Here is a 27,776-nt window from a genome sequence, read left to right on the forward strand (position 1 = left end):
ACGGTAATACACTAAAGTGTATAGTGCCTATATACGTTTTATGATGCGATTGATTGTCAACTATTATACTATGACCAAATACGTAACGGGAGTAGAACAATAATTATAACGATATAACTATATTATATAGACATAGGTATTATAAGATACATTATAGTCTTATGCTTATTGTCTTCACTCCTCGTTTATTGTATATTATATAGCCTCAAGGCTCAAGCCTGCTTATATCGGAGAAGTCTTTTATTGTCGCGTTGCACTATCCCCTCCCCCCCTCACCGTCGAATGACGCCTACGCCCTCGCGATTTACCATTTTTCTCGTCTTTTCAGTTTTTCATATTACACTGTTACAGTATTCAAGTATTGCACAGTTGTTACTCGTTCCGCCCAGGCCCGGCTCAAGGGGTAGGCGACATAGGCCCATGCCTAGGGCGGCACTTAAGCTGCACATTACAGTAAGAGGGTGGCATTTTCAAAATACTGATAACATTCTATTGCTAAGGGCGGCATAATTTTATTTTGCCTAGTTCACTATTTTCCCTCGAGCCGGTCCTGGTTCCGCCGCTACTATATATACATAACATTACCTATTTCACTGCGGTAGGTATAAATGTAACGTATATTATAATACAATAGGTTAGTTGCAAATTCGCAATTATAACAGTGGCGTAACTATGTACATACATTATTGGTGGTGATTGGGTAGGCTAGGCACTTCAGAGATTTGATCGTTGTTTTCGTTTTGGCCGCGAGTTTGAGATATTCGACTTTTATAATATTCGTATTAACCACATAAAATCCATCTACATAAAGCCATAGAGGCTATCTATGCTACAACAGCCGCTATATTGTATTATTGTTATTTTCATTTAAAAATAATTATTGTTCAACAACGCATAATATAACGGCTATAGGTTGATAGTTAGTAGGTACCTTATACCTATATACGACAACGTCCTTTTTAAAACAAATTACATTTTAATTACACCTTATGGTTATGGACTATGGTAGGTAGGTACTGTGTATGCATGGGACAAACACATTACATTTTAATTGATGTTTTATACAAATAAATAGGTATGTTTGAACAATTGCACGTTATAACTGCAAACAACCCCGGCTTTCCCGACAGTTGTCGAAACAATTTACGAATAGGTAATATTTCTAATTAAATATGATACCAATCAAAGGTTTTCCATAAAAAATTAGATTTGGAACCCGCATTAAAATGGAAGTAATTACAGATGGAAATTACAGCACTAAAAAATAATAACCGATTTTACCAGTCGTAAAAAATAAATTATAATTTATTATACTATGTTGATTAAGAATAACAGGAAAACGTCCCAGTACACACTACAAGCATGAAATAAAATTACACTAACTGCAGATTTCGCTTTTCCCACTCATTTCAAATTGTCTAAGCTCTTACCCAGATATTTTTCACACCCCTTTAAATTGTATTACAAGTTTACAACAGATAAATTATGCACATTTCTACATTATATAAATATTTAAAGTATTTTATTAAATGATAACCACTGTTTTCTAGCCACCAAACAAAATCTCTCAGTTGTATGAATTTATCCATAATTACAAAATTAATATTCAATTCTAATCTAATTCTAAATTTTATAATCATCCTTATAGAATGATATCATTGATTAAAAATACTTACAAAGTTACAAATCATAATCATTGATATAATTTTGTTAAATTAAAAATGTAAACCACATTTAAATATTTTGGCTTTAAATTGTATGCTTACACATATCAACAGATAAATTAAAATATTAAAATTTTAATGAAATATTTCTAAATCTACTCTTCGGCCTCTTTAGGTGATTATCATTACCCAACAATTAAGATTAAACTTATATACAAATATAAAATTGTTTTTCCAAATAACAATGTTTTTATTTATTCTGCAACTTGTATAATAGTCATGAAATACAGCTATAGATCACCTTTCATCTTTACATATATTATAAAATCAATGGTATTTAATAATGTACAATTAATAAGTTATATTATATGAGAAATAGTGTTTAATTTCATACAAATTACATTGAAGAAGGTACATGAAATATATTATAAGGCCACAAAAACATTGAAAGTATCAAAGTTTTTTTTTTTTTTTTATTAATATTATAATAAATGTTTATAATATATTATAACATGTTTGAATTCAAAAAATATCATACAAAACAATGTGCGTGTAAAAAATATTTGTTTTGTTCAACTTAATATATAATTAGAATTACAATAATTTTTTTTTTAAAAACGCTTGATATAATAATATACATTTAAATATTATACTCAAGTCATGTCTAGTGTTTTAACTAGTACAAAAACATTATTCATAATTTGTATTAATTAAAACAGTACTAGTTAACTATAAATAAACTCAACAGCAGAGCACCAATTTTTGGCTAAACTTGGATTGGTTGTTAATCCAATAACATAGTATTTTTACATGAAAAATGTATTTTTCGAATTTTCTTGGTGAAAAAAAGGTTTAAAATTCACATTTCACACAAAGTTAAGAATTATTAATTCGGTTAATAGGTACTCTACTGTGTTAAAATAATAATAATAATGATAATATAAATATCATAGGTATAAACGATAAATCTATAATATAATTTATAAACCTAATCAAATATAACCTATAATAAATAAATAATAATAATAATAATAAACATACAATAATTTAATAATTTGATAAAAAAAACACTGATACATTATTTTAATAATTATAATACACAAGTCATATCATATATAAATATTAAATATATTGTTTAAACTTCAAAATACTTGTTTAGGAATAGTGTTATATAGTCATGACTTAATAATAACGATTAAGCGAATGATTAACAAAAAAAATATTGTACATGAATTGTAATGGATGATAAAATAGTATGAACGATTAATATTTAATATGATAAATATTATACAAATTATACACTAATGTAGTATTAGATGTAATAATAAAAATTACCAAAGTAATTTCTCAGTCGCTGAGCCATTAGTTACCATATTGGGCGATTGTCCATTCGATGTATCTGCATCTTTTTTTTCAATTAAATGTCAGTTGAGCAGTTCAGTAGTAACAAATTGTTTAAGTCTTTCCAAATAAACATTATGCAATTCTACATCATTGTGTCCAGCACCCTGAAATACAATAAATATAATAAAATGTAGCTAATTTAGTAGCAAAACATCGCATGCATGTAGGATATGAATAGTTATTACTTAATACTTATTACTAATTTGATCGTAGAGTAATATTTAAATTTTATCCTACAACTAAATATCGAAAAAATATATTTACCTCAACCCATAATGGTGGAACTGCTTTAGGACATTTTTCATAAATAGCGACACCGTGTGAAAAATCAATTACTTCGTCGTGTGTTCCATGTATGACAAGCACGGGAGAATTAACTTCTGATACCTTATCGATACTAAAAAAGTAAAAAATGGCATAAGTTAATTGATGATAACATAAATAATTTAATATACTTAAAACATAGTCAGAATAGGACATCATAACAGTTTTATTTATTATAGAACCAAAATTGTATCCTCTAGGCTAATATTATCTTTTGATATTTGATTGATATTTAAAAAAAAAAAAAAGTATAAATGTTTTAAATATTGTAATTCAAGTAGTGTACCTATCTATGTAAAATGTACTTATTCTTTTGCTTAAGTATCTACTACAATATTGAAAAAATACTAGGTATGCTATACAATGTACATAACGACATATCACATGATTTATTTCCTCATCTAAATTTGTTCATAGCTCATAGGTCAATAACTCAAATATTAATCTAGTCTATTATTTATCCATTGTTTTGCACAAGACAGACAGATATAGTAAATCAATAAATCAATATTGTATTATACGACATCTTCTTGAGAATAAAATACTGGCATAAGTAACAAATATTTGTGTTTATTATTTTAGTTACTAAATAGCTTAAAATATTATGTACATAATACTACTAGATAAATAAATTAAGAATTGCAGTCTACATATTTTAGAGAAATATATTATAGGTTAAGTATAAATCATCAGATTGAATGAAGTATATAATAGTAGGTACATTATTAGGTTCAATAAAACTTTATATGTACATAATGAAGGTATCTAAAAATTATTAATACAATTGATTAGGTAATAATATGCTTAAAATTGAAGAATTTTTTAATTATACCTAGAGATTAAAATTGTAAGTTTAAAAAGAAAATCTTAATATATATTAGGCATTACCTAATGAGTAATGACTAATAAACTTTAATATTATTAACAGTTAGATATTAAAGGCGACTAAGTAATAATTAAAAGGTTAAAGGGTGACTGCTGCCTGCTGAGTAGTTGAATTTTATAACTCATAAATTGATCACTGAAATAGACAGTTAAGTGAGTAATATACAATCTAGAGCAATAATTATAAGAAAATGTATACCATACTATCTTAATATCTAACTATTTTTTTTTTACTTTTTAAAGATTAATTAACCATTGGCCAACTTAGTTTATTTAGATTTAAATTTATACACACCTATTATATAAGATAATTCCAGGATGATGCCAATGGGCAACTTCCCTCTCCCGTCAATAAATTGTATAACTTGTACAGATTGTAAATAATATACTATTTTTTTTTTTTAATTTTGTTCAATTAAGAAAAAAAGGATATTTAAAAAAAATATTGGGATGATATACCCACCTAATTAATAATATTAAAAAAATAAATATTTTCAACTAGAAGAATTTATTACAAAATAATACCAATGTTCACTACTCTACTAGGTTGTTTATACAAGCAAACCAATTGTTGTCTACATAATCCCACTTGTTCACACAATTTCATTTTATATAAATTATAACCCTTCATTATACAACCAGAGAATAAAATATAGATAGTCAGTAGGCACACACCGGTACACATAGTTATAAAATAGGGTGTGGCTAATATAAAATTGTATATATGTATATGTACTTATTAAAACTGTTTGTATTAACAAAGGGTGTGTTTATAGATTTATACTTAATATTATGTAATAAGTCATACCTTAGAAATTCTTCATACCTACACTGAATAGCACTATGCATCAAAGCATAACTATACTATACATCGCAATCGGCTGTATAATTAATACCTAGTTTTTTAGGTTGAATTTAAACTTGGTAGACACGGAGACTTTATTAAATTAAACGAATCAATGATGTAATAGTAAACATAACATGTACAAATGTAAAATGGTTAATTACAAAACGTTAAGACATAAATACTTAAGCACCTGGTAAACACGTCAAAGAACCATTTCCTTTTGGACCTAGGAAACGCTACTTTTATGCCGGATGTCAGAGGCGAATGAAGGACTACAGCTCCCACTTCATATCTAGACGCTAAGTCGACAGTGGGCACGGTACCAATGCTTTGGCCGTACAGTATAATGTTCTCGGGGCTGATGCCGTAGGTGGTCCTCAATGTTTGCCAAGCAGCGTCAATGTCCGCATACAAGTCCCTTTCGGTCGGCTTACCCTTGCTGATGCCGTAGCCGGAATAGTCGTAGCTGAATATGTTGCAGTTGATTCTCATACCGAGTCCTAAGTAGAAGCTGCTCATTTGGCCCAAGTCGACGGCGTTTCCATGTGAGAACAGTATGGTGTAACGGGCATTTGGACAGCAACGCACGAATATGCACGCTATGCGATTTCCACGGGACGTGCGAGCGTAGAATCCCTCGATGTTCTGCACGTCACTGTCAGTGTACTGCCACTCGGCCTTGTCGTTGAACTTGATATGGTACTTGGTCTCGCCACTGTCGACCGGCGTGAAGTCGTAAGTAATTGGCGGCGGAAGGAACGCCAGCTTGGCGGCGATGCGGGATGGCAGGGGTGGGCAGCAGAACAGGTACATCAACTCGCTGAACGTCATCCCGTTCATTGCAAGCACATCAGGTGAGACGATAACGGAAACGCGGAAGAGGTGCGATGGCGATAAACGGAACGAAACGAACAAAAAATCGTTCGAGGAGAGTCGGCGGCGGTGGTCAGTTACGCACAAAATCTGAGTTTTCGCACCACAAACTCGAAATGCGAGAACTACTTACGCACCTACCTGGCTACTACTACGACAACACTACAACATCAACAGCAACAACAACTTTACACTGCACTAGGACGACGCTCTCGGGAAAAACATTTCAAAATAATAATATCAAACAAAAATCGCAAACTGTGACATCAGTACATCACCGTCGTCATCATGCCGTGTTGCGACTAGGAATTTCGTTGATACGCATAGCGGACTAGCGGAGTGTCGTCGATCCTGCTGCTGCGATTACGTCACGGAGTCCCTTATCAATCGCGGTCTCGAACACAATACCGTAAAAGAACAATTGAACAACTACTACATACATACAAAACCAAAAACTATATAATATTATTATGATGCGTAATAGTTGGTGTTGTTGTCGTCGTCGGCGCGCCACCCATGGAAGAGTCAGCCAGTCGTCGTTTCTTCCACGACACTGTTGTCGTAGTAGTAATTTTACCCAGTGCCCGCGTACCCTGAAAGAGCAATGCTGGGACCGCCCTGGCCTGTTGGCTATAGACTATAGTTGTGGACTTGTAGTGGTTCAACAGTTCTTCTGCTTCGGCAATCAGCCTCTATAGCATGAATGATGATGCAGCTGATGGTCTATAAACCACAAGTCATAACCAAATTATTATATTTGTTTGGTGATAATACATTAATATCAGAAAACAAATTAAAGATCTATGGTCGCATTATCAGCCGTTATCACGCACCCACGTTAAGTCGACTGCCACGATCATGGACCTTAAACCAGAGATTTTAAACAATTGTTGCTTAAATATTTAATTATTTAATTGTTGTTTAAAATCTCTGCCCTCTACTAACTACGGTCTATAGCCACGAACACAATTAAAGATAGTATCTATATTCGTGACGTCTGCCAAAAATGCTCTTATTTTATCTTCGCAACGACCGAAGAAAACAACAGTTAAAAAAAGCAACGTGATTCCAAATTATTTCGAGCAAGCGTCGTGCGGTGCAAATGTGCAATATTTCCATAATTGTTTCGCCACTATGTGCTCGGTCGAAATGGTGAAATAATGAAATGTCGAATGTCTTCTTGCCCGAATCATAATTAGTCACAAATCACGATGATTGGTCAACATTTTAGAGAACGTTCATGGTCATGATAACCGCAAACTCATCCGCCTCTTCTGTTATCATCTTGTTTCTTATCTCGGTACTCGGTGAATTGTGAATAACTGTAAGATATTATTTTATTGGTGATTTTCTGTTTACTGTTTAGCGTCGAAAACATTGCTCTATTTCAAATAACTTTATATCTATTGTCATTCTTAATTGCAACTGTATGTTTTCTAAACTCCATTTTAACAGCATTGCCCAATATCATATATTTGTCACAATTTCCTATGCAGAACGCGAACAGGTAACATTTACACTTTTCCGACTTAAAAAACTTTATTGATGTATATAGTTATAATAATATTAATATTATCTTAGGTGTATCTAAACACTAAACTAACAATAATAATCGTAAATAGTATATATTATATAAGACAAATCCTTGATCCAAATAAGTAAATACGATTCCTCGTAAAAGTACTGTTGGTATTTACTCCAAATTTAACATAGGTATCTATTATAAAAATTATAAAACGATTATAAAAATCATATTATTATAATCTCTAAATCGTGAACTTTAATTTCGATCGATTCGAGTATTATTCAGTATCGTGTTGGTTATGAATATTTTTAATCTTGGTGGAGTGAGAAGTGGTGAAGTTTAATTGAGAAACTAAACGGTAACGTAATATATTATATATACGTATATACGTAGTAGGTAATTAGTAAATAGGTAGGTACTATTTACTAAGCAGTATAATATTGGCAGGTAAGTTCAAGACTTTTTAATTATTATTAGGTATCAAATACCTACTCACTCTCGAGATAAATGTTTTTCAATTTTAATCAACAAAGACAATTAATAATCGAATGTAGAACAAACACTTTACAGACCATATACAAACGTATATTATTTTAAAATTAAACGATATTGTTCTTAATACAGTATTCTTCAAGGATAAACAATATTATATAAGATAAAAATATCTTCATTATAAATAAGTATATAGATAATAATAGCTCAGAAAAGTAATTGTGCCAAGACATCGAAAAATTAAATTGAATAACAGCTATACTTTAATTATTTGTCCTTCCAATATTCTGATAAATACAAATTAATAATACAAATTCATATTTATAAACAAACTGTTTTATTGTTTCAATAAATTAAACTAGTATTAAATCGTAATAATTATATTCAAATATAATTTATTTATTTTTATATAGTTTTGAGAAGTGCATACAAATTATTATTTATATAATAATTATACCTACACCGAAAACCATATTATCCTGTACAATACTACTATAGCAATAATAGGGTACAAAAAGCATAATAATTATTACAATATTACACAGCATTCATAGTTTACGCCGAAAATTTCACTAAAGCTTGGGACTGTCATAATTGCAAAAAAGATTACTTATAAAAAATTTATGATTAGTATAGCTAGCTATACTATACTACGAAAGTAGTAACACTTTTAAAATTTATAATCAACATTTTAACACGGAACAGATTGTAATTTGATTTCATATAGATATATATATATATATGATGGAAAAATTATAAATTCGCACAAGGATATTATAAACTTTTAGTAAAAATTGCCTATACAAAGTCCCTTAAAATTCATATGGCAGTACGTAATAGTGGAATAAATAGTTTGTTTGGTAGTACTCTATCCTGCTGAATAAACATACCACAGGTATGAAAAAAAAATATAATTACTATTTATTTATTGAGTTATTATTGCAATGTGATAGCCGATAAGTATTAGGAAGTTTTATACATTTTGCATAAGAAAAAACGCCTTAAAATACAGGAAATAGGCAAGAAATATAAAAATTTTAATTTTGTAACGCCAGTTAGTAAACCTATTAGGAAACATAGGATATATAGTAAACCTATTTCCTACGAAACGTTCAAACGTTCAATAAATAATGATATTTTCTTTTAAAAAATAATTATAAGATTACACAAATATCACTAGGTATTGTTTCTTAGTTATATTTTTTTAGTTCAAAATTCAAATATTTTTATAATGATCACTCAATTTTTACGATAACCTACCATCACATATTATAAGCATACAATTCCGATGCCCTTAGGTTTGGCCGATTCGGTATTCTTCAACTGAAGAGTGTTGATTAATAAACTATTAAACCACCGTCTATATTATATGTTATTCTGCATGATATACCATAACAACGCTATATTATCCATCGTAAATATTATTTTGTAGTGGTAATACTATACCGGGTGTATCTATTATGTCATTGTACTCGGATTCTTTTTAACTATTATATGAGTCAATGATATATTAATATGGAATTTCGAATAAATACGTGTTTCTTTATTTTTGACATGCAATTATCATTTAAAATTATTTAAATTAACATTGTTCCAGAATTAGGGGAAGGTGATAAAAAATAGACCGTTGGAATTCTGTAAAACCATTTTGGAAAAAATAAAGGATGATGGAAATTTAATAAAAACTATTATTTTTAGTGACAAATTGTCATTTTCCATTTCTGGAGAATTGAACTCTCGATACTGTCGTTATTGGTCTGACTCTAATTTCCATGTCTTGAGATAAGGACTTACTTAATAATATTTTTTAAATTTACTGAATTCTCACGGTAAGTTATCATGATTTAAAGTAAATCATATATTTACACAAATATTCAATTGATATTGGATTCAATATAGGATGGTCGGATAACTAATTACAGATTTCCAATATTATTATTTAAAAAAATGTCTCTCTTTTCGGGGAGAATGATATAAGGTGGTTATTATGTCTTGATATTTAGGTATATTTTTTTACAAATAATTATTGTATAAGCAATTGTTTATGATAGGAAAAGTACGAAATAAAACGTTGTGTTAATAAATATCCAAAACTAAAAAAGATGAAGGATGAATTTAAACTCCTAAATTCATACTTAGCATATGATACCATTGTTCATTGTAGCTTGCTCATTGCTTCATTGCTCAATGTACCATTGTAGCTATAGTTCAAATTTACTGCTTATACTACTATGGAAGTAGCACCAAAAAACATTTAATTTTTTTCATTGCACACTATTTTTTTTACCCCCATACATAAGACATAAGTCAATAATCGAGTACCGAATTTATATCAATATACCATTATTACCTTAGCCACCTAATACATAATCCAAATTTATCCTAAGAAAGTAACTGTGATAAAAAAAGTGTAAACTAATTAGTTAATTAATTACGGTTATAATAATAAATTACAGTAATAATATTGATTTGGATGATTTTAGGTATGTTAAAATATAAATAATGAACTGTTTGCCAACAATTTTGTAGGTATTTATTCAAACTTTGATTATATTTTTAGATTCTGAGCGGAGCGATGAATGTATTGATTTTACAATGATGTGTGTTTTTTTAATTTTTATGTCTGTTTAAAATTAAAAATTATTTTGGAATTAAAAATACCAATTATTTTAATTAAAAGTATTTATGCAATTACTTAACTTTAGAGGACCATTGTTAATAAAGTAGCGAACCAAAATTGATGATTTGACTATCAACATTTTCAGAAAAAATGCTTTACTATAGAATTTATTAAAAAATATAGTTTTTATATCATATTTTGAACAGATAAAGTTGATTTTTGCTATTGGTACAACAGCATGTTCAAAAATGTTGAAATTGTTATAACAAAATTGCCAGTTAAAAATAAAGAAACGCGTCTTTTTTTCAAAATTCCATATCATAATTGTTAAAAAAAACCTCCGGGTACAATGACATAAGCTTAGATCATATTAATAAACAGTACATTTAAATTAGTACAGTAATTAGTACATTTTCTTGGATACACAATAAAAAGAGAAATAAATTAATATCTTCCTCAGATGAAGATGATTAAAGAGTAAAGATTTGTAATAGTTGTATACTTATTACTTATAATATATTGTATAATATAATTTGACTACAAAGCATTACTTTTTTTTATGTTTTAGAGTGAGAATTGTATCAACTTTATTTTACATTATGTTTCGACATTTTATGTCTTGGTTTTGGCACATTAAAATAAAAAACCAACAAGTTATAAGTTACAACTTAAGAAAAATAAGATTAGATATTTACCTATTTATTTTAATATTAATCAAACCATTGCATTATTTATTTTTTACTTAAAGAATTTTGTTGATTTTGTTATGTTTTATTTTTTTATAGCATGATAATGTATGTTATAAAAATTATAATTTGTTTTTATTTTATTTCAAATAATTAAAGCTCTAACACTACGTAAGTTTTTAGCCTGATTTTATCTTAATGTTTAGTTACAAATTACAAGTAACATTGTTTTAGTTACATTATATTGGTAAAAGGTTTTACAATTTATTTAACATTGAAGAAATAAAATTAAAAAAACGCAATTAAAAATAAATACTCAAAATACCGGGTAAATACCTTGGTTATTTACCCAAAATTTATTTATCGGGTATTTACCCATCACTAGTTACAACTGTTATCATGCGCAATTTATAGCACGGTTGTAAATATATCTACAACTGTGATGGCGTGACTTATAGTTTAGTGATATTTATGATAAATTTGCAACGAATACTGACGCAATAGAAATCAGTCCCCTTGCAACTCGTCAGTAATTATTTCTTTAACACGTAGTACGCGTTTATAATGCAATAGATGTATCCTTAGTATATGATCTGAGTACATAAGATTATACGTCCGGTATATCAGGTACCTATAGTGGTACAAAAACCAAAAACTCAAAAAAGATAACAGATTTATAAATAGTAAATTTTATTTATACAATTTACTTGAATTAAATATAATTTGTATTTAAAATTCTGAGCGGAGTAGTATAATGTATTGGATTTACAATGAAGTGTGTTTTTGTTTTGTGAAATTACAATCTTCATTATTATATAGATTATAAGTAATACTAATACAGTAGTTAAATATTGAGGGTGGTTTCTGGTAGGACATTTTATCTAGCTCTACTTTGGAGATAAAAAGTAGAAAATTCCCAATATTTAAAAGTTTATGCTAATTGAAAAAACTAACAAAAGCGGCGGGAAAACAGGAATTTTTACTCAATGACAATACTATTATATATATAGTTATTTATTAATTTGTTTATTTATTGACAAAAACGATTTTCTTTTTTTTTCAGACAGGTCAAAATTTCACCAAATATATCGCTTTTATATACATGGTATAATTTTTTTAATAGTTTCACTGTTTTGAGTTGCTTATACCTATCTATTATATCTATTATCTATTATATAGATATTTTATATGTATTTATTTTTTCATGGCCAAACAGTTTGAAAATATAATACCACATTTAATAATTACCATATAAGTTTTTCTTATAGTAATAAATAAAATTATCAAAAATATAAAGGTACATATTTTTTTGTTATAATAACATTTAGTCTTATTACCATTGTTCTGTACTACGTTTGGGAATTGGGATCATCCTGTATGAATAAATAAATCATTGTATACGGATGAAAAACGATTTTGAGTAAAAATGGTTTAAGTTTTTGGTAACCAAGGTTACCGAACAATTATTTTGATAATAATATTAAAATGTTAACAAATGTTTGTAACTTTTTTTTGTTTTTCCCGATTATTTTAAAAAGTACTGAGAGTTTTAAATTTTGACCTACCAAAGGTACCAACTAGATCCAATTTATACTACCAGAAACCTCCCTCAAAGTTGATTATCGGAGCATTTGGAGGAGAATTAATTTCTCTACTAGTAAAAATGTCTTTAGACACAAAAATAATTCAGGTTACTTAAACAAAATGATCTTTACACATCAAAATGCTTATAAAACGTAGATTCATCAGTTCATCACAAATATAATTCTATAGCTAGGTAATAAATTTTCTGAAAAGACAAAATATTATACTACAGTCTACAATTCTGGAATTGCAATAAATCGAAAGGACATTATTCGTACATCTGCAGAAGACATAAGTAACACATTAGGTGTAGCTCAACCTTATTATGAATGTATTACGTGGATAAGATTAAATTATAATTAATATTAAACTAATTAAAATTAAATATTTATTGTATAACCAATAATTCTCACTTTTAATAAAAATGAATTGCGCTTGTTCAATATATTAAAATATCAGATGATATTTTATCTGCATTATAAATTATACTTTTAATAAAATGTTTAACATTATATGTAATTTAAAATATATTGATAGTAGGTATTTATAGTAGATAATTTTTATCTTAAATAATACTGCGGTATATAGATGGAATTTTTCTTACGTAAAAGTTAATTCATTCAAATGGAATCACCTTTTTAGATTGTAATCCGAACACGTTTAGTACTTTGGACAACTATTATTTCAAATTCCAAGTTTTTTTTTGACACGGGTTATAGTCGTCACCACTTTTGGAAACCAAATTTAACCGAAAATCGTTTTTAATAATTGTTTCCTTAAAATTAAAAATAATAACAGATATTGGTATACTAACAATAAAATATAAAATACGTACTGCTGTACGAGGTACCGATATTAGCATACCTAAAATATTTATTGCATATTATATATTAATAAAATTGTGTGGGTTTAATAATTTTTCAAAAAAAGAAAATTCAGTAAACGAGTAATAAAGTATTTATAATTTAAAAATATAATATTGCGTATATTGTGATCCATCATTTAATTGGTCTTCGTAAAGTTGAGTACCTACTTCAAAGGAATAAGGTGACGATTGAATGTATATTTAATATTTATATTTATTGAATATAATTTGCAATTTATACAATTATACAGGTTGTATCCTATGTCATTGTACACGGGTTTTTTTTTGAACAATTATGGATCGATGACATGGAAATAACGAAAAAAGACGTGTTTCTTTATTTTTAACAGGCAATTTTTTTATAACAATTTCAACATTTTTAAACACGCATGTGTACCAATAGCCAAATCAACTATATTTTTTCAAATGACAACTACTATATTTTTTAATGGATTCTGGTAAAGCTTTTAATTCTGAAAATTTTGATTGTTAAATCATCAATTTTGGTTCGCTAGTTTATGTCTTTCCAGTGGTGTTTTTGAGAGTATATATTTCGATGGTGCCCATGAAAAATCTCGCTACTTTTTGAAATGTTGAATTTGATTAGTTTTGCGCTTATAAATGCATTGAATATGCCATATTCGTACACCACTGTGTCTTTCTTTTTTAGGGATTTAAACATAATGTACCTATTGAAAAATATAGGTAATAATAAACTGCAAAACATTTTATGGTAACAGTTTTAATAAATTCATTATTTGATCACAGTATCGATCACTCTATAATGTTACTGCTTATTATTTAGCCAAAGTGCATTCAATTAGTTTATGTTACTATACTTAGTACTAAGCTATTACTTAGGTACCTACATGTTTTCAACATATTTGTTTTTAAATGGATTTTTAAGTTTCTTTGTTTTATTAATAAAATCGAGTGATATTCATTAAAAAAAATTATTGATTTTGCTATTAACTATTAATCATTTTTTTTATTAATCAAACTACTACAGTCTACAGTTATCACTAGGTATAATTATTAACGTATAATACTGTTATTGATATGTAGATACAACAATATTCTTAAATGCTTTGTCGTATCATTGTCGTGTACTCGTGTTATGTAATTACTAATTTGATTCTTTATTAAGATTAAATACTTATGCCCTATATTTACTAAAACATTTCTTTATAATATTATATTAATAAAATTAATTGTATGATAATGTCTGCTTGTTTTTATTGATATAGGTCGATTTAGTGTTTCAAATGTATATTAAATATTAATCCTTATACCTTACAAATTAATAATATAGTCTTTATAGTGAACCGCACGTCTACCAGTTCATTATAAGTTGAGTTCAAGACTTCCTGAACTGAATGTATAATTATATAATCTATATAACGAGTTCAATTTTTAAAATTATATGTATGTCGACAGAACCTACCTATTCATACAGAACAGAAGAATATATTTTGTTAAAGTAAGCCAACATTAATAAAACTATTATGATAGAGTATAGAATACTCACTATAGAACTCCAAGTTCTGAATATCTACTCCTGCTTCTATCACAAACTCTTCCGGAGGACATATGGCATATCATTTCGTAATACATACTACTCGGATATTTCTTTATATTGTCCTCAAAGCTTATTTAATTTTAAAATGTTTTAATTTACGCCCTTCCGACGACAGTTACAGTTTGTTTTCGCTTGTGGTTTAGTTGGAGAGGAACTATTGAGTTGATTTAAAAATGACTTATTCAAACTTCAGAGTACCTAAACCGTCCAAACTCAATTTATCACCTTCAAAGATTTTTTCATATGATTTTATTTTATTACGGTTTAATATACGACCCATACTAAAAGGACACAATTATAGTAAGTTTGTGTTAAGGGTAGAAGTGTAGGACACTTATACATATAATGAACTAATAATAAGAAATACATAATATTTTAATGATAATTAGCTTTGATGTGACTAGTGATGGGTAAATACCCGATAAATAAATTTTGGGTAAATAACCAAGGTATTTTGGGTATTTATTTTTAATTGCATATTTTTTATTTTATTTCTTCAATGTTAAATAAATTGTAAGACCTTTTACCAATATAATGTAACTAAAACAATGTTACTTGTAATTTGTAACTTAACATTAAGACAAAATCAGGCTAAAAAGGTGGATAAGTGGATGTCGCTCTGCTGTACAGTAGGTTACAAGTGGGTCACTGTAATAGATGGTGTTAAATTTGAATTCAATGATATAATATCATTGTATAAGAAAAACGATTCTGAGCGAAAACGGTCAGTCAGCCTATGATATTACCAAGTATATTTGATGATATTATTGTGAATAAAGTAATTTATATATAACCTATTTACGTGGAGCCTTGTTTTAAATTTTCAATCCTTAGCCATAAAAGTTAAACATTTTATACATTTTTAACCACAAAATAATTAATAAATTATAAATTTGATAAATGTTGTCAACATTTGAACTTAAACTTAACTTTTATAAATAAAAACTGTGACTAAGGATTTTTAATTTTTTTCATCTGCCTTTGAAACAATAACCTAGGAGCCTTCTATTAAATTTTCAAGCTTTTTTACCCAACAGATAAAATTTTATTGATATTTATAGAAAAAAAAACTAAAAAAAATTGAAACTGAAAAAGCTCAAAATAAGTCAAAATGTTATGGTGTATAGAAAATGCAAATATATACAACTAGTGAAAATTTCATGTGTATACGTTCATTTGTTTTAGCGTTGCACCAAAAACCAGAATCGATTTTGTGGAAAACCGATTTTGCGTAAAAATTCACGTTTTTCCTTAATTTTTATGTTGTTTTTTCCGGCGCTTTTGAAAACTATTGGGAATTTTAGAATTTGACCTCCCGATCGAACAACATACTGTTGAAGAAAATCGAAGCAGTTTTACTGTCCCAAACCGTGATGACAGACATAAAAAAAAAAATTAGTTTGAAAATTAAAAATTAAAAAAAAAAAAAAAACACACATCATTGTAAAATCAATACATTTATAGTTCCACTCAGAATCTAAAATTGGAAAATGAAAATGTCCATAAACAGCTAAAAACAAGTCGAAATATTTTGAAAATATTTTGATATTTATAAATTGATAATATTAACATTCAGTAAATTTCATGTGCCTACGATAATTTATTTTAGAGTTATACTAAAAACCAAAACCGATTTTGCGTGAAAATTCCCGTTCTTCCTTATTTTTTTTTTTGTTTTTCACGGCGCTTTTGAAAACTACTTATAATTTTATATTTTGACCTCCTCAATGAACCAACTTGATTCACTTTCCCGTAGAACAAGATACTGAAGTTGCAAATCGAAGCATTATAGTGTAGGTACTAGGTACACAGTCACAAAAATACACAATAAAATCAACACTTTCTTTGCTCCGCTCCGAATCTAAAATAGAAATATCACCACAAGACAAACCTCAAATGCTATAAAAAAAACCGAAACGTTTGAAAATTTGGACCTTAGGTAAACAGGGTGATTCACTAAGCATGCTCAGTGCCACCACCATTTTTTCCTTAAGAGGACATTTGTTGTTTCCGTCTTACAAGTGAAGCAGAAACGTGTAGCTCCATTAGTTTAAAAATTAGAGTGAATTTGCCTCTTATAAAATTTAAAGGTAAGATTATTATCTAGGTAATCTCATTGGCTTTTTATTATTTTAAAGCGAGTTATGAGTATTTTAAGATGTACAAACAATTTAAATTTTAAAATATATTCGCTTTAAAATTAAAATGTAGTATCTATATTTATTATACTTGGACCATTTTTATAAACCATTAATATGAATTACTACAATTTTAAAATCACCATATACCTACTATATTTTATAAGCCCATTACTATAGAACTTTTATCCTTGTAACACAAAGTTGAATAACTCAAAAACTACTCGCACGAATTATGATTCTGTTACGTAAAAAATTTCAAAAAAATTGTTCACTATCTACACAATACATTTCTTAAGTAATACTAACAAATCTTAAGAAATTAAAAATATAGTCTTTAACTATATTTTGAAATTCCAAAAATCAGATTTTGAATAAGTGAGCATGGTTTGTGAATCATCCTGTATAAGTATATTAAATAGATATAAATATCGAAATTTTAATTAATTCATTATTAAAGGGGAAAATAGGGTAACTCATACTAGGTGATAATCATCCTGCAGTATATTAGATTATCAACTGTGACGTGCCAGTCATTTTTCAGAAGCATGCAAGTGCACTTCAGAAATAAAATATCTTACACAGATGTTTACTTTTACTGTATAATACTAAAATTATATTTGTTAAATTGTACAGGTATCGTAATGTTTAAGTCACTATACCAAGAGTACCAATTCCAACTGTACACGCTGGTGTGTTATCGTGTTTATTGTTATATTATTATTTTTGTATTTGCATTACCAAAGTATAAGAACAATACTGCGCAGTAAGTGTACTATTGCAGTAATGCAAATCATTGTCTAACGCCGCGAGGCAGATATTATGCATAACATAACGCATCCAGTCTAATCTGTTTCTTATCCTTTTTTCCATGCTACACATTTGAAGATAAGATAGATAAGATAATATTTTATTGGCCAAAAATAAGATAGTTTAAATAAATACAATAATTAATTAAGATGATTCATTTGGCATGTTGACATTAAAAAGTACTTGAAATTTGAGTATGTGTATACTGTGTAGTATAAATTAAAATTATGTTTTGGATTATTGAATTATGTCTAAATTTATGAGTGATCGCAATGATCGCATAGAACTTTATGGAGTTCAAATAACAATTATTAATAAAGAGCGATGACTAATGAATTTGTATTTTTATGCACACTTGAAGTGTGTATATTTACAATGTAGCTGGTTCCTTCAGATTGTGTATTTTCAACGAAGCTAGGCCGCTAGGGGTGTATAGCATGTAGCATTTGCCTTATATCTAATGTTTGATTTTTACCTTTGAAGATATGTTCACTAGCGGTTACAAATAAAAGTCGACCGTGCATGTCAATAACGGATGACTCGCACATAGTCATATCTAGTGATGGGCACGATGGATAAGAAATGTATTTCGGGTAAATACCTGGATAAATACCCATGACATAAATACCTTTCCAAAATCGGGTATTTATTTTTTTTTACTATCGCACCGGCGCGGCGGCCGTTACTGCGTTGATAAATTATGTTGAAAAACAAATAGATTTAATTTTTTCAAAATCAATGCTAAATCCTTTATTTTCTGTAGCTGAAGAAATTAAAATTGTAGCTGATATTAAAAAAAGAAAACTATTTATATTAGGTACAGTTCATTTATCTGCTGAATTATTAGATCCGATAACTCAAGGCTGTAATCTAAATAGTAATGAAAGAATTGATGCTTTAGAATTCATTTATGAATTAGGAATTTCAATGTGAGTAAATATTATGGAAGACCTGTCAAATTATCAATCAAAAAATGACAAATTTGCAAAAAAATTTATTTGGGAAAATTCACTTTTATCTAAACCCTTAAAATGGTGGCAGTTTCTCAATCATATATCACCACTATCTAGGTTAGGTTACCATTGCATTATTTATTTTTTACTTAAAGAATTTTGTTGATTTTGTTATGTTTTATTTTCTTATAGCATGATAATGTATGTTATAAAAATTATAATTTGTTTTTATTTTATTTCAAATAATTAAAGTTCTAACACTACATAAGTTTTAGATTCTGAGCGAAGCGATGAATATATTGATCTTACAATGATGAGTGTTTTTTTTTTATTTTTTTATTTTTGTGTCTGTCACCACAATAGAAAAATTAAGGAAACACGGGAATTTTTACACAAAATTTGTTTTCGAGAAAATATTGTAATAATTGTATACACATGAAATTTTAACTGGTTGTATATAATAGCATTTTCTATACACCATAACATATTCCAAATATTTTGACTTATTTTGAGCTGTTTACGGACATTTTCAGTTTCCATTTTTTAGATTATTAACGAAGCGATGATTTTTCAATGATGTGTGTTTTTTTTTTTTTTTTAATTTTTTTTAATTTTTTTTTTTTGTGTCTGTCATCACCTTTTAGGACAGTAAAAGTGCTTGGATTTTCTTCAATAGTAACTTTTCTGATAGGAAAGTGAATCTAGTTGGTACTTTGGGGGGTCAAAAATAAAAATTTCCTAGTAGTTTTCACAAGCGACGTGAAAAACAAAAGAAAAATTAAGGAAAAACGGGAATTTTTACGCAAAATCTGTTTTCGAGAAAATAGATTTTGGTTTTTGGTGTAACTCCAAACCAAATGACCGTAGAGACATAACATTTTGACTGAATGTTTATATTAGCATTTTCTATAGACCATAAAATTTACAAAATATTTTGACTCTTTTTGAGCTGTTTACGGACATTGTCAGTTTTCAATTTTTTTAGTTTTTTTTTCTATAAATATCAATAAAATTTTATCTGTTGAGTGAAAAAGCTTGAAAATTTAATAGAAGGCTCCTAGGTTATTGTTTCAAAGGCAGATGAAAAAAATTGAAAATCCTTAGTCACAGTTTTTATTTATAAGCATTTAAACTTCAAATATTGACAAAATACGGAAAAATCACGAAAATTAGCAAATTATTTTGAGTTGAGAATTCTGAAAAATTTTTCTTTTTAAATCTAAGATTTGAAAATGTAATACAAGATTATCCATAAGCTTGTCTACATTTATCTACCTTCTACAAGAAAGTCAAATTAAATTTTTATGAGCGTTTGAAATTCATATTTTTACAACATTTGATATTTACTAGATATCTCATGTAACGATCTTTAAGTTGAGAATTTTGAAAAATTTTTCTTTTTAAATCTAAGATTTGAAAATGTAATATAAGATTAAAGCGTGAAAATTTAATATAAAGCTCCTGATATATCGTTCTAATATCAGTTGAAAAATATTAAAAATATATAGGCACAATTTTTTTTTATAAGCATTTAAAGTTCAAATTTATAATTTATTAATTATTTTGTAGTTAAAAATGTATAAAATGTTTAACTTTTATGGCTAAGCCGCTAAGGATTGAAAATTTAAAACAAGGCTCCACGTAAATAGGTTATATATAAATTACTTTATTCACAATAATATCATCAAATATACTTGGTAATATCATAGGCTGACTGACCGTTTTCGCTCAGAATCGTTTTTCTTATACAATGATATTATATCATTGAATTCAAATTTAACACCATCTATTACAGTGACCCACTTGTAACCTACTGTACAGCAGAGCGACATCCACTTATCCACTTTTTTTTAATTTTTTTTCTATAAATGTCAATACAATTTTATTTGTTTGTTTGATCAAAAAGCGTGAAAATTGAATACAATGCTCCTGATATATTGTTACAATATCAGTTTAAAAAGATAAAAAATACAGTCACCATTTCGATTTTTGACAACATTTATCAATTTTAAAATTTTAAAATGTATACAATTTTAAACTTTTTTATACCTAATAAGTAATACCTAAGGATTTCAAATTTAAAACAAAGTTCCACTAACTATAGGTTATTCTGTAACCAAGAAATCTAAAATTTTTATAGTTATTTTATGTTCAAATTTAGACAAAATTATATAAAAAAAGAACAATTTTAGTTTCATGTTATATTTAAAAAATATTATTTGTGGGTACTTGAAACTTTTCAAGACGTACCTATTTTATTGTATACAAATAATTTTATTATGAACAATAATAATTTCAACATGATATAAAATATCTTTGGCTGACAAACCGTCTCCGCTCAGAATCGTTTTTCGTATGCAATGATAATGTATATCATTGAATTAAAATTCAACACCATCCATTACAGTGACGCACTTGTAACCTACTGTACAGGAGAGCTACATTCACTTACCCGCTTTTTCAAATAAATATTACCTTTTTTCTTGTAAATTGTTAATCAGATAAATTTTTTTTAAATGTTGATGTATCGAATCAAATGTAATGTAATAAATTCGAACGAGTATTTTTTAGTTATTGAACTTTGAATACTAAGGATATTAGGTTCGTGATAATGAGTTTGCGGGGTTTGGAAGACATGGGCTATATAGTAGCTATAATGATTTGAACATTTTAGTACTTAGTTAATATTAATCTTTCGATATTTTATAATTTTGTTAAAAATGTCCGAGTATAATGAATACTAGATCCAATATTACTTTACATTTTTGTAGGCTTATGATTGTTTTGTTACCTTTTTATGAACCTAGAATTGACTTTGTAATGTATTTTTACCATGCACTACAGCAGCGTAACATATTCCATTTTATTGTGATTATATTATAAACACTGCTAGTACTTTTTATTACTTTGTTATAATATTGAAGGTAAAATAATAGGAAAATATGTACACTTGCCCGAAAATATATTTTTCTAAATAAAAAATAAGGTTTTATAAATATTGACACTGCCAACAAATTATACATATTATATTATAGTGGTTGTTAAAAAATAATTTTTATAAAAGCGAAATATTGTGTACAATGCGATAACTTGTTTAAACTACCTTAAATTAAATAGGTATATATTATTATGTTTAATATATTATTCAATGATAATATTATCCTCACAACATGAATGTTTTATTAATTATTCATTAAAAAAAAAAAAAAATAATAATAGGTGAAATGAGATAGTTAATAGTTGGGTGCGGGCCTTTCGCCACTGTAATGGGTGTTATTCATGTGTAAATAATCAAACACAATGTACCATTATGACCAAATATATTATGACGTAGGTAAGTAATTAAAAAAAAAAATATTTTTAAAATAAATAAATTAAAATATAGCACATATCTAATATACTTCTTTTTTCTATTAAATTTAAATTTGTTTAAACGACAATTTAATCAAAAAATAAATGTAGGTAATAATGTTATATAATATCAATAATATTTATATATATATACAATAATATCTATTTTATTTACCTTAACAATTAAAGATTTATATACCTACGCACAAATTATTATTTTTTCATTTGAGAGACTTGTCAAAAACCGATGTAATTAGTTTGGCAGCTTTCGATGTCTGAAAGCTATTATTATTTAGTATTATCTAAATGATAATAATTTATGTTATCATGTTCTCCAAGTATTTAATCATATAAAAAAAACACTGTTAGGTATATCATAGGTATACTAGGAAATACAAATTAAATTGCATTTACAATACATACTTATATAATATATTATAGTTTTTTATCGCTTTTAAAATGACTAATCAGAACTATGTTTATAAATTCATTAGAAACTCTATCGATTATAATAAATACACATAGGCGTGTAAATAAATATATTAGCAATAAACGATTAAAATCCACATGCCATGTATATAACATTTAAGTTGATAAACAATTCATATTTTTGTAATGCACTTAAACTCTTAAATTTATATCGTGGTTTTGGTTTGAATGAAATGTTTTGAAGTATGAACAAATTATAGACTATCTGCACAGTTAGAAATCTGTAGTTAATTCCACACCCGTTGGTACTTGGTGTTAATGTTATACTTGATCGTGTGTTGATTTTGATCTAGGAGGAGCTTGCAGGTTTCTTCAGAAATGTAAATATTTCTACAAAGTAATCAGTAAATTTAGGCCTTTAGCAGGAACGCACGCAGATAATTAGCTCACTAGAGCCTTATTGCATAATGGTATTTCTGTCTTTTCTTGACTGTACCTACCTACCTATAAGAGCGGCAGTTTATTACAAGTTCACTAATTTGGACATAATCATAGAAATAAATTACAAATAAGAAATTTTAATATTTTATTTGAAAAGTCCAAATTATTAAAAAATATTTTCTTGGTGTTTAGGGTTAAGCAAGTATACAATTTACGGTACTTATTAGGGTGTGCTGATGTTTGTGACATCTTACAGATGATAATGGTCTCGAGTATTATGCATTAGTTATGTAATATCAGTTTTAACCATGTATAATACTCGCACCTATTTGTCAAGTCGCACTTTTGCAGGTATTTTAGCGTACTGGCTGTTAGAATGTTAGAATATATTAAACGAATAAATATATATAATAAACTAAACCAAACAGTTTAATATTTCAATATTTACTTTATGTTATACATATATAATATAAAAGTTTTAATAACATAATAATATGTATTATTATATTAACATTATTTTTAAGATGACCACCGATCTAATACATAGTAGAAATAATTATTGACAACAATTATATGTGTATGTATTTTAAATTCTAAACGGAGCTATGAATGTATTGATTTTACAATGATGTGTGTGTTTTTTTGTGTCTGTTCACCGTTTGGGGCAGTACAACTGCTCCGATTTTTTTCAACAATATCTTGTTCGCTCGGAAAATGAATCTAGTTGGTGCATTCGGGAGGTAGAAAAAAAAGAAAAACAGGAATATTTACGCAAAATTGGTTTTTGACAAAATCTATTTTGGTTTTAATCTTTTCAATGTTTATACTACCATTTTCTATACATCGTAATACTTTCAAAATATTTTGAGCTGTTTAAGGACATTTTCAGTTTCCAATTTTTTTTTAGTTTTTGTTTTTCATAAATGTCAATAAAAATTTGTTTGTTTGTTTTTTTAATGCTTTAAAACAATATACTAGGAGCCTTATATTAAATTTTCAAGCATTTTTACCCAACAAACAAAATTTTATTGATATTTATAAAAATAAAAACTAAAAAAAAATGGAAACTTAAAATGTCCGTAAACAGCTTAAAATAAGTCAAAATATTTGGAAAATGTTATGGTGTATAGAAAATGCTAATATAAACACTCAGTCAAAATTCATGTACCTACAGTCATTTGTTTAAGAGTTGCACCAAGAACCAAAATCGATTTTCTCAAAAACAGATTTTGCGTAAAAATTCCCGTTTTTCTTTAATTTTTCTTTTGACCCCCCCAAAGTACCAACTAGATTCACTTTCCTATCAGAAAAGTTACTGTTGAAGAAAATCCAAGCACTTTTACTCTCCTAAAAGGTGATGACAGACATAAAAAAAAAATAAAAAAAACACACATCATTGTAAAATCATTACATCATCGCTTTGCTCAGAATCTAAAATTATTTTGTACATAAAAATGTATAAAATCTTCAAATTTTATAACTATAAGGAATGAAAATTTAAAATAAGATTCTATGTCAGTAGGTTATTCTGTAAACAAAAAAATATAAAAACACAGTTTTTTTAGATTCTGAGTGGAACGATCTCCTAGGTGCAACTCTTAAACAAATTACTGTAGGCACATGAAATTTTGACTGAATGTTTATAATAGCATTTCTATACACCATAATATTTTCCAAATATTTTGAGCTGTTTACGGACATTGTCAGTTTTTAATTTTTTTAGTTTTATTTTCTATAAATATCAATAAAATTTTATTTGTTGTTTAAAAAAACTTGAAAATTTAATAGAAGACTTCTAGTATATTGTTTCAAAGGCAGATGAAAAAAATTAAAATCCAGTCACAATTTTTTTTTATAAGCATTTAAAAAGTTCAAATATTGACATAATTTATCAAATTTAAAATTTAATAATTATTTTGTAGTCAAAAATTTATAAAATGTTCAACTTTTATAGCTAAGAATTGAAAATTTAAAACAAGGTACCCACGTAAATAGGTAAATATATAAATTACTTTATTCACAATAATATCGTCAAATATACTTAGTAATATCATAGGTTGTCTGACCGTCTTCGCTCAGTGCTCAGAATCGTTTTTCTTATAGGTACAATATGATTGTATATATAATTAAAATCAAATTTAACACGATCCATCACAATGACCCACTTTTAACCTACTGTACAGCAGAGTGACATCCATTTACCCGCTTTTTATTTTTGGATTCTCAGCAGAGCGATGAATGTATTGATTTTAGAATGGGTTTTCTTATTTTTTTTTATTTTTGTCTGATATCACTTTGGGACAATAAAAATAATTCGATTTTTCCGGGTATCAAAAGTAAAAAATTCACAATAGTTTTCAAAAGCGTCGAAAAACAAACAAAAAACTAAGGAAAACTGAGATTTTTACGCAAAAACAGTTTTTGAAAAAATTGATTTTATTTTTTAATGGAATACTCTAAACACAATTATTTTTTACGGACTTTTCAAATTCAAATTTGGACGAAATTACATATTAAAATTTAAAACCAAGAATAACGCTTTTAGTTATTTTGTTGTAGTTTAAAAATATTATTCGTGTATATGATACTTTTAGAGTATTTTGTTATATTTTATACACACAATAACTTTTTTAAATGTAATTTTTTTGATTATGAATTTGACCTACTGTTGTACTATTAATGCCTAATAGAAAAATAAATTACTTTAATCACAATAATATCATCAAACATACATAGTAATATTATAGGCTGTCAGATCGTCTTCGCTCAGAATCGTTTTTCGTATACAATGATTTTATATCATTGAATTCAAATTTAACACATCCGTTACAGTGACTCTCTAGACACCTAATATAGTAATGTACAGCAGAGCATTACCCACTTACCCGCTTTTTATGTAACATAATTTGTATAGGTACACGTGTACAACTTATATTCAAGTAAATATTAGACTTTTTTAATACTAAGCCGAAAAGGGAATGATACGGTTTTGGTTGAAATGAAGGGTCTCGCCTATGTACTGCGGTGCAGCGTCATCGATCGAAATTAAATCTAAGATCGGCCAAGTAGTTACAAAGCGCAATCTTATTTAAAAAAAAATAAAATAAAAAAATTATATAAATGATTTACAAATATACGTATATATATATAATATTTAGGGCAAGGACATTTTGTATACGTCGTACGTAGTACAGGTTCGAGTATGCCTTTGAGTCGGATTGTTCAAACACACATTGCGCGCAGACGTGCAGTTTTTACGTATACGAGCCCAATAAGTGTGTACTATTGTTTCATTACGCACTCGATAAACTGATTAAGTGTTATATACTATACATTATTATGTACTATAGTTCGTGTAATCACTGCCGGGGGAGTTGGTTATAATAATAATAATAATAATAATAATAATAATAATAGTATATGTATATATAATATAATTTACTCGTGCACTGCGCGGCACCGAGATAAGTGGTCGCCAAATGTCTGTGATCGCTGATTGGTCGCTACTGGTCGGCTACTCGTTTAACTCGCGTTGATGAACAGTAATTTATTCCGCTATATATCCGTTTGTAATTTTCCTCTGGAGGTGTCATTCGGTCGTCTCGCGTGCGAGACTGTTATAAAATTCAATATTGTATCATAAATAGTAAACGTAGGTACCTAAACGGTTTTCGAGAGACACGCGCGTGTTTTTGTATTCGCGTCAGATTATTTTATTATAATATTATATTGTATAGAATATTTAAATAATAAATAAAAAAATAGTCGATTGTCTTTTACGTTCATTAATCCGATTTCGGTCATTACTTAATAATAACACATAAAATGTCTACAAATAACCAAACGGATCAAAAAAAAGGAGATGACCAAAAACGTGCCGTTCAACTTAACCAAGTACCACCACTACCAGGTACTATATAATATATACATAAATACTTAATTTATCGTCATAATTTACATTGGTTTCATTTTACTCTGTGTGGTTGACATGTTTTATGTATACCTAATTCAGTAAGGTAAAAATTAATTGATGAGAAAAATTCACTCAAACGATTTATTTTTCTATTGTATGGCAGAATAATATTATATAATCTGTTTTTTCGTTTTAATATCTCATTAAGGCCATGCAAATAATCAATATTTAAATAAAATACAGCCTCTGTAGGTTATAGTACAAAGATACTAATGATAATTGATGTACCTACATTATACACATATATAATTATAATATATTGGTAAAAAACCTTGTCGTTCATTTCCACAAAATAACTGCATGATGTATGTACATAATATTATTTTATTCGTC

At 27.5% G+C, this 27,776-nt stretch overlaps 2 protein-coding genes across 3 annotated transcripts in view; one reads left to right on the forward strand and one right to left on the reverse strand.

Annotated features, from left to right (window-relative positions):
* Positions 1-1,287: 1,287 nt before the first annotated feature.
* Positions 1,288-6,428, reverse strand: LOC132945183 (alpha/beta hydrolase domain-containing protein 17C). The gene is made up of 3 exons (XM_061014862.1): positions 5,315-6,428; positions 3,333-3,465; positions 1,288-3,172 (listed from the first exon to the last, which is right to left on the reverse strand). The coding sequence occupies exons 1-3, from the start codon at positions 5,962-5,964 to the stop codon at positions 3,089-3,091; spliced, it is 867 nt and encodes a 288-aa protein (XP_060870845.1). The 5' UTR covers positions 5,965-6,428; the 3' UTR covers positions 1,288-3,088.
* An 883-nt stretch (positions 6,429-7,311) lies between these two features.
* Positions 7,312-27,776, forward strand: part of LOC132944263 (major facilitator superfamily domain-containing protein 12-like) — a 45,008-nt gene continuing 24,543 nt past the window's right edge. Inside the window, exon 1 of one of the 2 annotated variants that reach the window (XM_061013516.1) lies at positions 7,312-7,504. Coding sequence is in view for 1 of the 2 variants with exons in the window: in XM_061013515.1 (XP_060869498.1) it covers positions 27,296-27,380 (85 nt within the window). In the remaining variant the exon portion in view is untranslated. Of the gene's footprint in view, positions 7,505-26,908; positions 27,381-27,776 lie in introns of those variants that run through there. The other variant, XM_061013515.1, reaches the window with a different exon arrangement.

This window comes from Metopolophium dirhodum, chromosome 5, assembly GCF_019925205.1.
Source record: "Metopolophium dirhodum isolate CAU chromosome 5, ASM1992520v1, whole genome shotgun sequence".
Lineage (NCBI taxonomy): Eukaryota > Metazoa > Arthropoda > Insecta > Hemiptera > Aphididae > Metopolophium > Metopolophium dirhodum.

Bases quoted from the DNA above. Each gene is read 5' to 3' on its own strand.
- LOC132945183 (XM_061014862.1), bottom strand. From the start codon at position 5,964: ATGAACGGGATGACGTTCAGCGAGTTGATGTACCTGTTCTGCTGCCCA. The intron at 3,466-5,314 runs GTGCTTAAGTAT...TTACTTTTTTAG, and splicing joins TTCTTTGACGTGTTTACCAG to TATCGATAAGGTATCAGAAG. The intron at 3,173-3,332 runs GTAAATATATTT...ATTGTATTTCAG, and splicing joins TTCCACCATTATGGGTTGAG to GGTGCTGGACACAATGATGT.